General features: G+C 45.9%; 1 protein-coding gene across 5 annotated transcripts in view; it reads right to left on the bottom strand.

The window, feature by feature from the left end:
* LOC140481925 (fibronectin-like) overlaps positions 1-15,837 on the bottom strand; it is a 96,769-nt gene extending 80,932 nt beyond the window's left edge. For all 5 annotated transcript variants that reach the window (XM_072578608.1, XM_072578609.1, XM_072578610.1 and 2 more), the window contains exons 1-7: positions 15,511-15,837; positions 12,403-12,531; positions 10,970-11,107; positions 9,153-9,284; positions 7,058-7,195; positions 2,078-2,233; positions 502-675 (exon numbers count right to left, since the gene is read on the bottom strand). In XM_072578608.1, coding sequence (XP_072434709.1) covers positions 502-675; positions 2,078-2,233; positions 7,058-7,195; positions 9,153-9,284; positions 10,970-11,107; positions 12,403-12,531; positions 15,511-15,625 — 982 coding nt within the window. In that variant the 5' untranslated portion in view covers positions 15,626-15,837. The remainder of the gene's footprint in view (positions 1-501; positions 676-2,077; positions 2,234-7,057; positions 7,196-9,152; positions 9,285-10,969; positions 11,108-12,402; positions 12,532-15,510) is intronic.
* Between the last annotated feature and the right edge of the window lie 238 nt (positions 15,838-16,075).

Below are 16,075 nucleotides of genomic sequence, written 5' to 3'. Positions count from 1 at the left end.
GAGATATCCCCCGGTATGACTGGAAAATAGAACAAGGGACAACATTCACAATGAGAAGGCGCAACTCTGGGTGCAGTTGCAAATCAGTGACCTTCCAATATTAACTAGATTTACCTTTCTCAGTGTTCACATTTCTTCAGGTCACTCCACAACTGTCCACAAAGCTTCATGCAAACACCCCAATAATCCTGAGCCCCTTCTTGCTCATGTAGACCCTCCCCCGATCCTCCATAGCTGTAAGGTGCTCAAGGCAATTCCAAATCCATAAAGTGGGGAACAAATTCAATGAACAAGACATCCCTTCCCTCCCTGAGTTGGGCAGGCCTTAATCTTGACAGTGAACAGTCGAAACACTTGCCTGGTTCAGTCACCCGTAATCGTTCACAGGATATATTTTCCGAAACATGCAATGACCCATCAAGTTTCCTTTTTAAAAGAGTTTCAGAAGCCATATTCACGTCAGTCAGGGTTTGTGCACTACAGCACACTACTAATACTTACGCAAATCGCGACAGCTCACACCATTACCCAGACAGGTACACAACATGCGTGCACTCCCCTGCTTCTTAAGCCATTGCATTCCATCACTGTATGAAATACCTCCATCACTGACACACTGAGGTTGTGGCTGGTAAATCGCGGGCTGCACTTGTTGCTGTAGGTGACTGCTGGATTCTGGAAAGGAGGTACCAGATTTATCTTTGAAAAATTAGTTCTTGCTTTCAATAAAACAATAAATACAAGTTCCAAATTAGAGCAAAATAAATGGCGAGTTGACATGAGACAAAAAAATGGGAACACAGACAAAAAAAGGGAACATTGAGACAAACAATGGAACGTTGAGACAAAAAAAGCAACATTGAGACAAACAACAGAATGTTAACAATGGAACATTGCTTGTCCTTTTCCTTCCTTCAGGCCACTGGTTATGTCCCCTTCACGGGATTCTTGGTAACAGACAGGACGTTGTATGCTGCCAATTTGTTAAAGTAATAATAAGGTGCTTTATATGATCATGTCTGATAAAAATTCGCATCTGTTTTAATTAATTGGGGAGGAAGCAGTATGTGTCCAATATTCAAAACGAGTCACTTTGTCCATGTTTCTGCCTGTGGCAGAGTCTAAAATCTGAGGCCACCAATATGGGTAAAGCTGCTAACCCACAAATGATATGATTGTGGAGGGTAAGTCATCATGTAGTGGTAATGCTACCAGACTAGTATTCCAGAGACCTAGTCTGATGCCCTGGCATCACATCGTTCAGCGTTCAAGTTCCACTATTTTGTCAAAAAGTTTACAATTGGATAGCTAGTCTCAATGAACTTGCAGTACCTGAAATAAAAAGCCCATCTCGTTCACCAATCTCCTTTGGGGAACAAAAACTGCCATCTTGGTGCGGCCTACATGTGGCCCCAGATCCAGAGCAATGTGGTTGATTCTCAACTGCCTGCTGAAATCAATTGATTAACTCCCCCAATTCAAGGATGGGCAAATAGGTTATATCCATAGCCCAGTGAAGAATAACCCACCTTAACATGGGAGCAGTTTGAGATAAATTGACACACTTAAGGTGACGTTTGACAAGCATGAAGGAGAGAGCAGAGGGATATTCTGATAACTTGAGGTAAAGTAAACTGGGGAAGAGGGATTCATGTAGGTACCATCACAGATAAAGCATCTGGTTTTGTTTTGTGCTGTAAATAGTTTGTAATCTGTTGAATTTGGTGTAAAATGTACATAATCTGATCTAATAAGCATGGAAAACAGAAAATATGAACAACCCTGCTTACATGAACTCTTCTTTTCAATAGAGCGAAAGAATTAAAGAGTTATAAAGTTGGGCTGCTGAGCATTCCAATACTTTTGCAAAATGGTTGATGACGGGCCAAAAGCTAAATACACCCGATCCATTTCGAACTCAAGTCTTACTGCATGAAAGCCTGCTCCACTGCTGTGTCTAAAGCTGTCCAGCTCTTAAAAGTGGCTAGACTTGTCATGAGTGCAATGGTGCCCTTACAAGCAATTTCAAACCATTACCTTTGTACATTTTACTATGAAGGCCAAATCTCACACTTACCGGGACCAGACACCAAAGAGGTATGTCGCTCACATTCCCACACTCCACGCCCTTTGCCTTTACAGGAGCAGTGAAGGTGATGGCCCCGGCTGTCGGTCTTTGTCCAGGTATCTCCGATTCTATAGGACTTTTGAGTATCCTGGTCATTGCATCGGTCTGGAACAGGCAGTGAAAAGGACTGATGTAGGAACAGTAATCAACATGCTGTCCACACTTCAGTTTCTAAACAACAAGGTGAATTTCTATGGCATCGTTCACAGAGAAATCCCTCTCAGGCACTTCAGAAACAACATCAATCACTTCAGGAGACACTAGACTTCTATTAAGAATATCCCTTTCCTCTCCACACCTCCTAAATTTACACCCGTCTTCCCTGGAACTTCATGTTTGAATCCCTCGAATTAGCTTTGCCACAGCACTGAAATTACTCTGTTCAATGCTGCAGATGACAAATGTAAACATTTCATACTCCCCCTGTTTGCAACCTTTCAACAGTTCAATGCATGATCCTCCTCCACTGTCATCCAGTTGGATGAGGCTGCTCACTGGATCAATTCTAATTCATCCAGTCATAGGAGTCATAGAGATGTACAGCACAGTCTAACTCATCCATGCTGATCAGATATCCCAACCTAATCTAGTCCTATTTGCCAGCACTTGGCCCATATCGCTTTAACCCCTTCCTATTCATATACCCACCCACATGCCTTTTAAATGTTGCAATTGTACCAGCCTCCACCACTTCCTCTGGCAGCTCATTCCATACACGTACCACCCTCTGCATGAAAAGGTTGCCCCTTGGATCCCTTTTATATCTTTCCCCTCTCACCCTAAACCTATGCCCTCTAGTTCTGGACTCCCCCACCCCAGGGAAAAGACCTTCGCTATTCACCCTATCTGTGCCCCTCATGATTTTATAAACCTCTATAAGGTCACCCTCAGCCTCCGACACTCCAGGGAAAACAGCCCCAGACTATTCAGCCACTCCCTATAGCTCAAATCCTCCAACCTTGGCAACATTCTTGCAAATCTTTTAAATAGTTAGTAAGTTTGCAGATGACACCAAGATTGGAGGTGTCGTGGACAGAGAAGAATGTTACCTCAGATTACAATGGGTTCTTCATCAGATGGGCTAATGGGCTGAGAGCTGGCAAATGGAGTCTAATTCAGATAAATGCGAGGTGCTGCATTTTGGGAAAGCACATCAGAGCAGGACTTATGCACTTAATGGTAAGGTCCTAGGGAGTGTTGCTGAACAAAGAGACCTTGGAGTGCAGGTTCATAGCTCCTTGAAAATGGAATCGCAGGTGGATAGGATAGTGAAGAGGGTGTTTGATATGCTTTCCTTTATTGGTCAGAGTATTGAGTACAGGAGGTGGGAGGTCATGTTGCGGCTGTACAGGACATTAGTTAGGCCACTGTTGGAATTGCGTGCAATTCTGGTCTCCTTCCTATCGGAAAGATGTTGTGAAACGTGAAATGGTTCAGAAAAGATTCAGTCAGTAGCTTCTCTACATGCTCACTCACTGATGTTCCACAAGAAACCACCCTTGGTCCTTTTCTCTCAAGGCCCTACTTCACATCCACACACTGTCTCTCAACAACACTCTCCAAAAGCACAGTAACACTGATACCACCCAGCTCTATCTTGGACCCACCTCTCGCATCCTGCACTGTCTCTAACCCAAATTTCCTCCGACTAAACATTAGGAAGATTCAAGCCATTGTATTCAGGCCTTGCTCCATACCCTACTCCCTCCCTACTCAAGTCTCGGTGCCACATTTTGACTCTGAGATGAGCTTCCAAATGTTCTCCTACACTATTTCCACCTCTGCAACTTTCCACAAAGCGTCCCTATTTGGTGGATGGTACATAAGCACAGAGAATGTTTTGGCTAACTGACAGCAGAGATCAGGATAATTGGCTCATTTTCGGTTTGGCGGATGAGGAAATAAACAGGACACTTTTGGAGCCAGCAAACTCTGACCAGTACAGCATCACAGGGAACAGTGCTGGAGCCTCAGCTATTTACAGTCTACACTCAGAATGTGGAAGCAGGCATACCAATTACAGAAGAGTGGGAAAAGGAGGTATAAGGTTGATTTAGCAACTAAACAGGGGATTTATGCATCCAGTCACAGGGCACAGCTGAGGTATCAAATGAACGTCTTGCATTTGTCTTGGCCAAAAGAGATGCTACCCTGGCCATAGTGATAGAGATAGGGTTATAAACTAATAAGAATATATTCGATAAGGCACGACAGTTGGAGATAAAGAGTGAAATGAGAATGGAAATCACTGAGGTGCTGGTGACAACTTTTCAGTCTTCCTTTGGCACAGGCACAGAGTCAGAATGTAGTAAATGTTACATCCTTGTTGCAAGAAGGAAGTGGAAAAGTTAAGACCAACCATTCCAAGCCAGTCAGTTCATCCTCAGTTGTGGAGAAATGACCAGAAATTATCATTCAAGATAAAATCTAGAGTCGTCTGGGCAAATTAAAGGAAACCAGACTGGACTTCATAGGGGAAAGACCACATTTAACTGTTTTGCTGAGGTTTTGTTTTGAAAAGGTAGCAGAAAAACTTGACGAGAGCAAAGTGCACACGCTTTGATATACAATGATACAGCTAACAATAGGGGTCAGTGTCGGGATACTTGTTTTTCTTGATATATATTAATGAGACAGATCTCGGTGCGCAGGGCAGAATTTCAAGGTTTACGGATCATACAAAATCTGCAAGCAGCATAAACTCTTCAGGAAGTAGGAAGGACGCTGACAAGTTAGACAGGTGGCAAATGCAAAGACTGAAACGGTGTCAGACAATTTGTTTTCAGTTAAAATACTGTGTACAGTTGTGGGCGCCTCACTTTTGGAAGGACATGAATGCATCAGAGAGAGTGGAAAAGGAAGTCACAAGTCCACTGGACAAAGGACTTCCACAATGAAGATATATTGGAGAGGCTCTGACTGTTCTCCTTGGAGTGGAGATGGTTGAGGGAATTCTGATAATATATTGAACATCTGGACAAAGACAGAGAGAGAGAGAGAGAGAGAGAGAGAGAGATAAAGAGGGGCAAAGGGAGAGGGAGAGAGAGAGAGAGAGACTCTGCTCCTACTGCTGGAAGGAAGGATGGAGAATGGAAAGGCACAGATGTCAGGTGGTTGACAATATGTCAAGGAAAACAAGTGTGTGTGAGATAGAGACTGCATGTGAGAGAGAGAGAGAGAGAGAGAGACAGAGAGAGAGAGAGAGAGAGAGAGAGAGAGAGAGAGAGAGAGAGAGAGAGAGAGAGAGAATGGAACTGGATTCCTCTCCCAAAAGGAACACTGTGCAAGATTCAGGGGAGGTGGCAGTAGAAGCACACCAAGAGAGGATCTGAGAGTCTTTACCCCTGACTCTCAAGCACATAGGTACAGCGAGGAAGTAGGAGGGCAAATGGACTGTTGATCTTTATTGTAACAGAGATACAGTGTTAATATAAAGATGTCTAGCTGTGTCTCTACACAGCATTGGTGAAAGCACATGGAGAGGATTGTGCCCAGATTTGTTCTCGCACCTTCCCCAAAGAGGGACATACTTGCATTGAAGTCAGGTCAGCGAAAGTTCACTGGGCTGTGTCATGGGGTGAAGGGGTCCCCTTATCAGAAGTGGTTCAACAGGTTAAGCCTAGACTCACTGGAATTTAATGGTGGCGAGGTGATCTCACTGGAATTTATACAGCTCAGAGGGTGCTTGACCTGGGCAGAAGACTTGTCCACTTCACAGGGAAGCAAGGGGCACAGGAAATGAGGAGGAGTTTCTTCCCTCAAGAGGGTTGCTCACTATTGGAATATGCTTCCTCTCTACAATGGAGGCAGAATCATTTAAGGCATTCATGTGGATGTCTGCTTAACAGGAGTCGAAGATTATGGAGGGCAAGGTCAGGTAGGAATGTGGATACGAACAGATCAGCCATGTTCTTACTTGAATGACCGAATGACCTACTCCAGTTCCTCATTCTTACATTCTTCGGCTCATCTGCTAACGAAACCTTCACCCGTGTCCTCCTTATCTCCGGGTTTGACTATTTCCATACGCTCTGCCACATTCTATCCTCCACGACCCTCAGGTTATCTACAGTTTTGCCATCCTGTTCTAACTCATACCCTGGTATGACTTCAGATGTCTGCCCTGTGCTCACTGAGACACACTGACAACCAATAGTGTGTCGCCCTGATTTTAACATTCTAACCTTGGCTTCCAAACCCTCCATGGCCTCGCCTATCCCTATCTCTCATCATGGCCTGCAGCTCTGCCAATAGAAAGTAATCCATTAACGAGTTATGTATGTCTCTTCTCTAATGAAGTCTTTTAAACACAAGAGTAGAATGAAGCTCATTCAGTCCAGCCTGTTTGGCCATCCAAAGGCTTATATCTACACAGTGTGGAAGCAGGCTATTCGGCCCATCGAGTCCACACTGACCCTTCAGAAAGCATCCCAGCCCCATCCTAACCCTGTAACCCTGCATTTCCCATGGCTAATCCACCTAGCCTGCACACTATGGGCAATTTAGCATGGTCAATCCACCTAACCTTCAAATCTTTGGACAATGAGAGTGAGCCAGAGCACTCGGAGGTGTAAACCAGTTGCCCGAGGCTGGAATCGAACCTGGGTCCCTGGCGCTCTGAGGCACAGTGCTAACCACTGAGCCACCATGCTGCCCCCGTTGATTCGTAACTTAATTCCATCAACCCACCTTTCTTTTCCATCAATTAAAAAAAAACTAATGATCACATTTCTCAAATGTCACCCCAAATCTCAAAAGGCTTTTCAAAAGCGTGAACGTTCGTGCAATTCCGGACCCATCCACCGGAGGCAATAGTTTCAACTGTGGTAAAACACCCGAATTCGGCAGGTTGGACCTGTCCAGCAGTTTAATGAATGATTTAATTAGAGTGCAATAAGGTCACCTTAAAAAGACAAAAGCTGAACTTACTCCTTGAGCTGCAGGTGATCCGTCCACTGCCTTCTCCCAGACACGTGCACTCCATCATCATCCAGCCCTGGTATGGTCTTTCCCAGGTCTCGCCAACAACATGGGTCGTACCTGCTACATTGTCATAGCACCTCTCCGCTGTGTAAACACAAAGTGCTGGGTTAGATTCCGAGCCAGGTCATTGTCCATCTGTTTTTCCATCCTGCCTTGTTCCCTCTGCTCACAGCACCTGATCCGTGTGTGTGGGCTTGAGCAAGGAATGACAACGGGCTACTGCTTTAGGGAGGGAGTGGTGGCATCAGCCGTGCCAATCCTCCCCTCAATCAGTGGCCACTTACTTGCTCTTTCCAGCGATCAGGTACACTAACAGCGGGCTGCCCTTTGCAACACCCCAGAGATTGAAACCAGCTCAATCAATCCTGCCCTTACCGAGCTTGAGATCAGCAGAGAGCATCAAGTGAAAGCAAGATTGAGTGGCTCAAATGATGCTGTGATCCAAGTCAAGGTCAGAGTGGTGCTGGAAAAGCACAGCAGGTCAGGCAGCATCCGAGGAGCAGGAAAATCCGACGATTCAGGCAAAAGCCCTTCATCAGGAAGTTCCCTCGGACAATGTGATCCAGCAGACAGTCAAGATGTTTGTGTTTCTATGTTTTGAGAGCACCAATGATTAACTGAGTTACTGCATCGTAGCTCTGTTCATTATCAAGCTTCTCTCTCTCCACAGAATCAAGTTTTCAACTTCGGTTTTCTTATGGGAAGGGACGGGGAAAGAATATTAGACCATTCATAACCCTTGCATATTCTAACATTTCTTTCACTGTGTATATTTGCCAAAATTTTGGAAGCAAGCACAATGTTGGCTGAGGGATAGGCAGTGGTTAAGTCACAGGGTGAGCTCAGTGAACTTCCCCATTCCTCTCAAGCTGGGGGATCTTTTCTAATCACCCGAGGGGGGTAACCGAGGTCTCAGTTGAACATCGCATCTGAAACAAAGTACTTCTAATAGTGCAAGCCTTCCTTAGCTGTCCACTGGATTGTCACCTGTGATTATGTATTCACTGTTTTGCTGTGAGAAGGCTCCTCTGAGACACAGCTGACAGGCCATGGTTCAGCCATTAGAGCGAAACAGCCTTTCATCAACTGACACAAATTTCAGAAGTACATTGAGAATTGAATTAATATTCAAATGCACATATAACCTGTTTGTCCCTGGATAGGATGTCAGTGAACTTGAGCTCTAGTTGACAGTGTTGATTGTCACATGACCATCTGGCCTCCAGGGGACAATGCTATTGGGTCACATGATCACCTTGCTTCCAGTGGACAGTTTTGACTGTCACATGACCTCCAGTGGACCATACTGATTGTCACTTGATCACCAGGCTTCCAGTGGACTGTGCTGTGCATTACCATCTGGCCTCCAGTGGACAGTGTTGATTGTCACATGACCACTGGCCTTCCTTAGACAGTGTAAATCATCAGATGACCACTGGGCCTCCAATAGAGAGTTGACTGTCACAGGACACCAGGCTTCCAATGAACTGGGTTGACTGTCACATGACCACCAGACCTCCAGTGGACAGTGTTGATTGTCACATGACCACTGGCTTTCATTAGACAATGTAAAACATCACATGACCACGAGGCCTCCAGCAGACACTGTTGATTGTCACATGACCTCTAGGGGAACAGTGTTAATCATCACATGACCACCTGGCCTCCAGTGGACTGTGTTAACAGTCAATTAACCCTCACTGTAGCCTATGTGGCTATCTGTCTTCCTCTGGACAATGTCAATCATATGTTCCATAGGACAATGTGATCCAACAGACAGTCAAGGTGGCCTGGAGGTTTTGTGTTCCTATGTTTTGAGAGCACCAGTCCATTCCAACCCACTCTCACTCAATGCCAACGCAGAAAAAACTTCCAAACCTAGTCTGACCTTAGTGCATCAATCTGGCTGGAAGTAACCTGAGTGAGCTCTTGTAAAGGCTTTGCAAAATTGTCAGCCAGTTGTTTTGAACCAAAAACCTTGTGCCAGGAAAAGAAAACCGTTTACACATATTGGTTTCAATTTTATGACAGAATGGTCTACCTATTGGCTTGCAGGTCCATTCGCCTTTCCCGTTTCCAAGGCAAACACACTCCAACATGTGGCCACCAGTCTCGTGAGGTCTTCGCCAGGTATCACCGATCTTATAGGACTGACCACCCTCATGGCAGCGGTCTGTGGAACACAGGAGGGCAGCAACAATGAAGACCGTTACAAACTGCCCTAGAGTTCGATTCAGGATTTGATCAACACCTCCTTGTCAGGAGGGCTCACAATTCAGAATGTATGCTCCAATCAATGTAGCATGTGCAGGGTTTGACGTTACCCAAACCTTTTATTATCTTCACACTGACAACAGGGTCCCTCCAAAGAGACCATAACGGCAGTCGGACCATGTGCAATGAACTGGATTGGACTGGGAAGCAAGTTTCAACCAGCTGGCAAACATCAGAGTGACAGAGCAACAGATGAACCCTGGGAGGGGTCCTGGTAAGAAGGTCCTGATGGGTCAGAGGAGTCTAGAGGGAGGAAACTGGAGGAGTCTGGTGGGGGGGAATTGGAGGAGTCTGGTGGGGGGGGAATTGGAGGAGTCTGGTGGGGGGGGGAATTGGAGGAGTCTGGTGGGGGGGGGAATTGGAGGAGTCTGGTGGGGGGGGGAATTGGAGGAGTCTGGTGGGGGGGAATTGGAGGAGTCTGGTGGGGGGGGGGGGAATTGGAGGAGTCTGGTGGGGGGGGGAATTGGAGGAGTCTGGTGGGGGGGGAATTGGAGGAGTCTGGTGGGGGGGGAATTGGAGGAGTCTGGTGGGGGGGGAATTGGAGGAGTCTGGTGGGGGGGGAAATTGGAGGAGTCTGGTGGGGGGGGGAATTGGAGGAGTCTGGTGGGGGGGGGGAATTGGAGGAGTCTGGTAGGGGGGGGAATTGGAGGAGTCTGGAGGTGGGGAATTGGAGGAGTCTGGAGGAGAGGAATTGGAGGAGTGGGGAGGAGGGAATTGGAGGAGTGTGGAGGGGAGAATTGGAGGATTCTGCGGGGGGGGGGGGATGAATTGGAGAAATCTCCAGAGGGACATGGTGGAGTCTGGTGGGGGTAAACTGGAGGAATCTGGAGTGGATGAATTGCAGGAGTCTCAAAGGGGGGAGAGGAATTGGAGAAGTCTGGATGGGGGAGAAATTGAAGGAGTTCTGAGAGAGAATTGGAGGAGTTTGGAGTGGGGGGGGAAAGAGAAATCTTGAGGTGGAGGGAGTCCGGGAGATGTTGGGGGGGGAATCAAAGGGGTTGGGGTTGTGTGTTAAAGGAGTAATCCACAGCAATTGGGAATTGTGAGAGAGGTCGGGGAGACTGGGGGTGTAAGACTCCAGGAATGGGAGGGGATATCCCAAAACAGATCTTATTTCTGAAAAGGGATGGAATTTTAAAGGACGGAAGAGAATATTGTTGACAAGAGCAGAAAGCAATGAGTTTCTCTGATCAGGGAGAGGACTGAGATTTATAACAGGAAGGGGCTCACTGGTAACAAACCCTCAGATGAAAACTTCCTTAATTGGATAGGAACTTGTGCCAGATCCTTTGAAAGATCAGAGGTCAGCAGCGCTTGTCATGCCTGAAAGAAGACATGCTGCAGCACATTTACCCTTTTTAAAACACATACCCCTTCACTGTGCATGTGACAACACAGAAAGCAAGGCAAAACTCTTCAGGGCATTTGAATAGAGGTCAGAGCACCAAAAGCACAAAGGAATAGATACCAAGAAGGATTTTGATAAGTGGGAAATCGGAATAGGTACAGTCCCACAATAATAGCCCTGGTCACCCACCCGCACTCACTCGATCGCCCACAATGCCCCACACCCATCCTCCTTACTTGCAATGGTACAGCTGATCCTCCCCCTGCCAGCTCCAATGCAGGTACAGTCCCAAATCATGCCATCCTTTGGCCGCTCCCAGGTATCACCAACACGTTGCCTGGTCCCAGTGTACTGGTCGTAGCACATCTCCTCAACTGCACAAATTGAAACATAATCGTCAGGAAGACCCTTTCAATTTCAGAATGACCATCTGCCCACTGCAACACCCCACCACACCACACCCGCCAACTGCCCTCTTGAAGGGTATAATACCTGTCTCAACTCTGAGCTTGGTCTCTTGAGTGCCATCTACAGAGTCCCATTTGACATCCAGCAAATCAGGCTGTGCTTAAGGGAACCTCACAATATCTGGCACTTTACTGGGCTGGGACACAAAAGATCTGTGCAGATATCAAAAATGAAAGTGCTTGTACCTACACAGCACCTTTCACAATGCCAGACTGTTCCATTGTGCTTTGGCAACCAATGAGGTGCAGTCACTGTTGTATTTTAGGAGATGCCATACCATTGGTAATGTAATGCATTATTACAAATGCTGATATTGTACAGTAATGCTGCAACACAGTGAGATGTTCACTCCTACTGCAATGCACTGGACTATAATATAATGAGACTTAACACTGGTAGAGTGAATTAAAAACATGAGGGTCTTGGATAGGGTAAAGAGACAAGGTCTTTTCCCTGGGGTGGTGGAGTTCAGAACTAGAGGGCACAGGTTTAGGGTGAGAGGGGAAAGATATAAAAGAGACCTAAGGGGCAACTTTTTCACACAGAGGGTGGTACGTGTATGGAATGAGCTGCCAGAGGAAGTGGTGAAGGCTGGTACAATTAAAAGGCATCTAAATGGATATATGAATAGGAAGGGTTTAGAGGGATATGTGCCAAATGCTGGCAAATGTAACTAGATTAATTTAGGCTATCTGATAGGCATGGATGAGTTGGACAGAAGAGTCTGTTTCCGTGCTGTACATATACTGATATTTTAACGCACTGAGTTAATATACCAATATTGTCACACACTGGGTTAATATACTGATACTGTAATGCATTGAGTTAATATACCGACATTGTCACACACTAGCTTAATATACTGATACTATAACGCACTGAGTTAATATACTGATACTGTAACGCACTGAGTTAATATACCGACATTGTCACACACTGGCTTAATATACTGATATTGTAACACATTTGAGTTGATATACTGATATTGTAACATACTGGCTTGATAGACCGACACTGTAACACACTGCGTTAATAACACTGACATTGTATTACACATTAGTTAATATGCTTATACTCTAGCTCTTAAACTTTACTTTTGTATCTCTGGATGGGGGACTGTATACAGTTAGGAGATAGTGCTAGATTCCAAGTTTCATTATTAGGAATGCAGTGTTACTAGCTCTTTTAACTAATAACTTACCGTCAGGCTTCGATTCACAATTCCAACCTTGCCCTGCCCCATAACAGGTACAGATCATGACACGGCCCATGTAAGTACGCTCCCATTGCTGGTTGACGTGGTAAATCTTCCCATTGTCTACACAATAATCTGAACAGGGACAGAGTAGAAAGCACACATGCCATCAATTAAATAGCTCCCAAAAGACCAGATGCATTGCAAGACTAATAATACTCAGCATCTGTGGACAGAAAGATTATGTCTCAGATCTGAACTCTCAGTTCATGGAATACAAACTCATCTTTAGAGGTGAGACTTGGAGATGCCAGTATTGCACTGGGGTGGGCAAATGTCAGAAGTCACATGACACCAGGTTATAGTCCAACAGGTTTACTTGGAATCACAAACTTTCAGGGCACTGCTCCTTCATCAGATGAGAGAGAGAGTTAATCATAGATATTTCAGAGTTTCTTTTCCAATTCTGGAGAAGGGTCGTCAACCCTTAAATAACAGGCTGCATTTTCCCAACAAAGAAACTCAGGAGCCCGGAGCATATCCCGAGTCACAAATTCATTGGCAACAAATGCAGCTTAATTTTACACTGCCCTGCCCTATCCAACCCTTCAAAGTGAGTCCTGCAGTCCCACCTCTTGGTGCTCTATGACCTTCTGTGGAGTGTACGCTAATCTTCTCAGATGCAGACCAAGTGCAGGACCCTATGGTCCCAGTAAAATGCAATTGCTTGTCAAATGTAGGCACTCATGAGGTGAGCTATGACTTTCAACGGCTGGGGGGAATACACCCCAAACTCTTATTTCTCTCTTCATGGGTGCAACCAGCCACCTTTCCTATCATCTTCTGCTTTTAGTTCAGATTTTCAGCATCTTCCAGTGCTGTGCTTTTGCATAAGCTCATTTGCTCTGATTAATAAACCTCTTCTCATTTCTAACAAACCCATTAGGATTACACCGTTCAACTCCCTGTCAATCCAGACCCCAACATGCATCTTCAACTCTCCCTCTTCCCTTACAAGTGATGCAACCAACAAACAGTCAAACCATAAAATCAAGGAAAATGTGCGAGAATGAAATCATATTATTTCTCCTCACAGACACTGACTGACTGACCTATTAGCGTGGAGGCATGAGGGAGAATGTAGAGGATTCACGAGAACGGTTGCAAAGAATAAGGGATCTTCAGTCACATGGAGAAACTGAGGTCACACATCCTGCAGTGGAGCAGACTAAGGGAAGGTCTGTTGGAGGTGTTCGAAAGCCTGAGGGCTATGGACCAAGTAGACAGGGACTGGTTGAAAGATTGAGAACCAGAGCATACCGATTTAAGTAAGATGAGAGGCTGAAGGAGCAACAGCGACACAAAGGAACCGTTTCATTCACACAGCAAGTGGTTAGGATCTGGAATACTCCACCTGAGAACGCACTCAAGTTTTTGGCTTTCAAGAGGACAATTAGATCATCATCACAGAAACCCTACAGTGTGAGGGCAAACCATCCAGCCCACACTGACCCTCCAAAGAGAATCCCACCCACACTCACCCTAATCCTTGTCACCTTGCATTTCCCCATGGCTAACCCACCCAGTCTGCACATCCCTGGGCACCATGGGCAATTTTAGCATGGCCAATCCACCTAACCTGCACATTGTTTGACCGGGGGAGGCAACCCACGCAGACACGGGGAGAATGTGCAAACTCCACACAGACAGTCGCCCGAGGGTGGACGTGAACCCAGATCCCTGGCGTAGTGAGACAGAAGCGGTAATCACAGTGAAGTCCCATTACGTGAACAAAAGGTAACAGAATACATGGTAAAGGCAGTGGGAGTGGCACTTGCAAATCTTAGAGAAGTGCTTATATAGACATAAAGCATCAAATGGCCTCTTGCCCTAAACCATTCAACAATTCTGTGGAATCCCAGAATATTTCCTTCCAGATTTCTAGCCAAGTGGCTGTGTCCCATTCAGAATTGCTTAATTTAAACTACATCTGCAAATTAGCTGGAAAAGCTCCCTCTAACTAACCCAAAGACAAACATTCCAGACTAAACTTCGACCGGATGTCCACCCATCTGAGTGGATCTGTCAGCGAATGGAGGGTATGTGTTCTCAGTTGACAGATCAAACTCCAATATAAAAGCAGCTCAGGGTGGATGCTAGCTTTAAGGTGTGGAGTCTGCACAATTGAAAAGAGATGCATGCTACAATCACCCCAATTTAGGAAGCAGGCAGTTTCTAAACCCTCCCTAATCCAGTGCTTCCCCTCCAATTCCCCTCCCCCAGTGGGTGCTATGGGACAGGATGTGTTGGCTCCTGTTGCTGAACAGCCCTAACAATAGCATCAAAATTTGCAACACAAAGAGTGGATATTTGCAAAACAAAACGTTCGCGCGATGTTTTTTTTCCCCCCAAAAAACCATCTTCCCCAGATTATTGAGATGAAGATTACAAAGAAACCATTTGTCTTTCTCCTTCTCGCCCCAAATAAAGTTGCCGCATTTTTTAAAAAAAATAACAAATGCTGGATGCTGGAGAAAGCAGACTGGAACCACCCAGTAGTCGGGAAACATCTGTGGAGAGAGAGGGACAAAGGTCATTTGATGCCCTTGTTCTTCTTGCCTGAAATGGAGACTTCAAAAATGTGGTTGACCTTAAGGGAGAAAGCACAGAGACGGGTCAGACTGTAACCTCCTAACTGGCGGCGACAGGGACAAAGTGAAAGTAAGGTGACGGGTACATGCCCTCACAGTCACACTGCATTTAACCCCTTGTGCTGTGCGACAAACGTAGGGGGCATTCGGCCCCTTACTGCGTGTACTGGCTCTTTTGAAAGCTATTTTCCACATGATCCGCGACACAAGAAAAATTTGCAGTCGCTCCGCCGCCAAAAGCCTGATTCACTCCGGATTTTAACTCTAGGATAAAGCATCTCAACATCATGTTGGGAGTGGCTAACAACAGAGCAAAAGCAACGTCCCTGCAGAACGTTTTAACGCACATGTTCAGAAAACGTTGGAAGAGTTGGAATGCACATTCTGTAAGGGAAAAGAAAATGTTTCACGGGTACGTTAAAAAAAAACTTTAAACCAGATTCTCTTCCTGTGGAAGACTTACTCTGATTCTGGGTACCTCCATCGTATGGACTTTGCCTCCTACTTTTGCCCACATGGCCGCTGGCTGCATTCAGACTCACGGCCAACAACAAGACCCCGAGTGTGGAGTGGTGCATCTTCCAGGCACCAGCTCCCCGCTGCCCGCTTTCAGAGTCTCCACTGAAAAGACGGCCAAGATGTCTGAGAAATACCCCCAACGGTGTTGAAAAGGAGAAGGGAGAGAGAGAGAAGCAGGGACAGAAGGGACTGGTCCAGAGAGAGGTTGGGGGAATACGAGAGCAAGAAAACGAGAGGCCAGAGAGAGAGAAGCTAAAACACACCTCCCAGCGCACCTTTGGCCAGTGAGTGAACGAGTGTTTGCTTCTGCAGCCCTCCTTATAACATTCTGCAGCCTGTGCCCGGACGGGATGGGTGGACCTTTGGAAGTTTGTGCAGGGGGAGGAGGGGCCTCACTTGGACCACATCAATAATATTTACAAGTCTGCCTCTGACATCACTGAGGACTTTGGGGTGTACAAAAAAAAGCCTGTTCAGACACTTATCAGACATCAGGCATCTCTCTTAAA

The sequence above is a fragment of the Chiloscyllium punctatum genome, chromosome 10 (assembly GCF_047496795.1).
Source record: "Chiloscyllium punctatum isolate Juve2018m chromosome 10, sChiPun1.3, whole genome shotgun sequence".
Lineage (NCBI taxonomy): Eukaryota > Metazoa > Chordata > Chondrichthyes > Orectolobiformes > Hemiscylliidae > Chiloscyllium > Chiloscyllium punctatum.
Note: the sequence above shows the minus strand (reverse complement) of the source record. Positions and strands in the feature narration are given on the sequence as shown.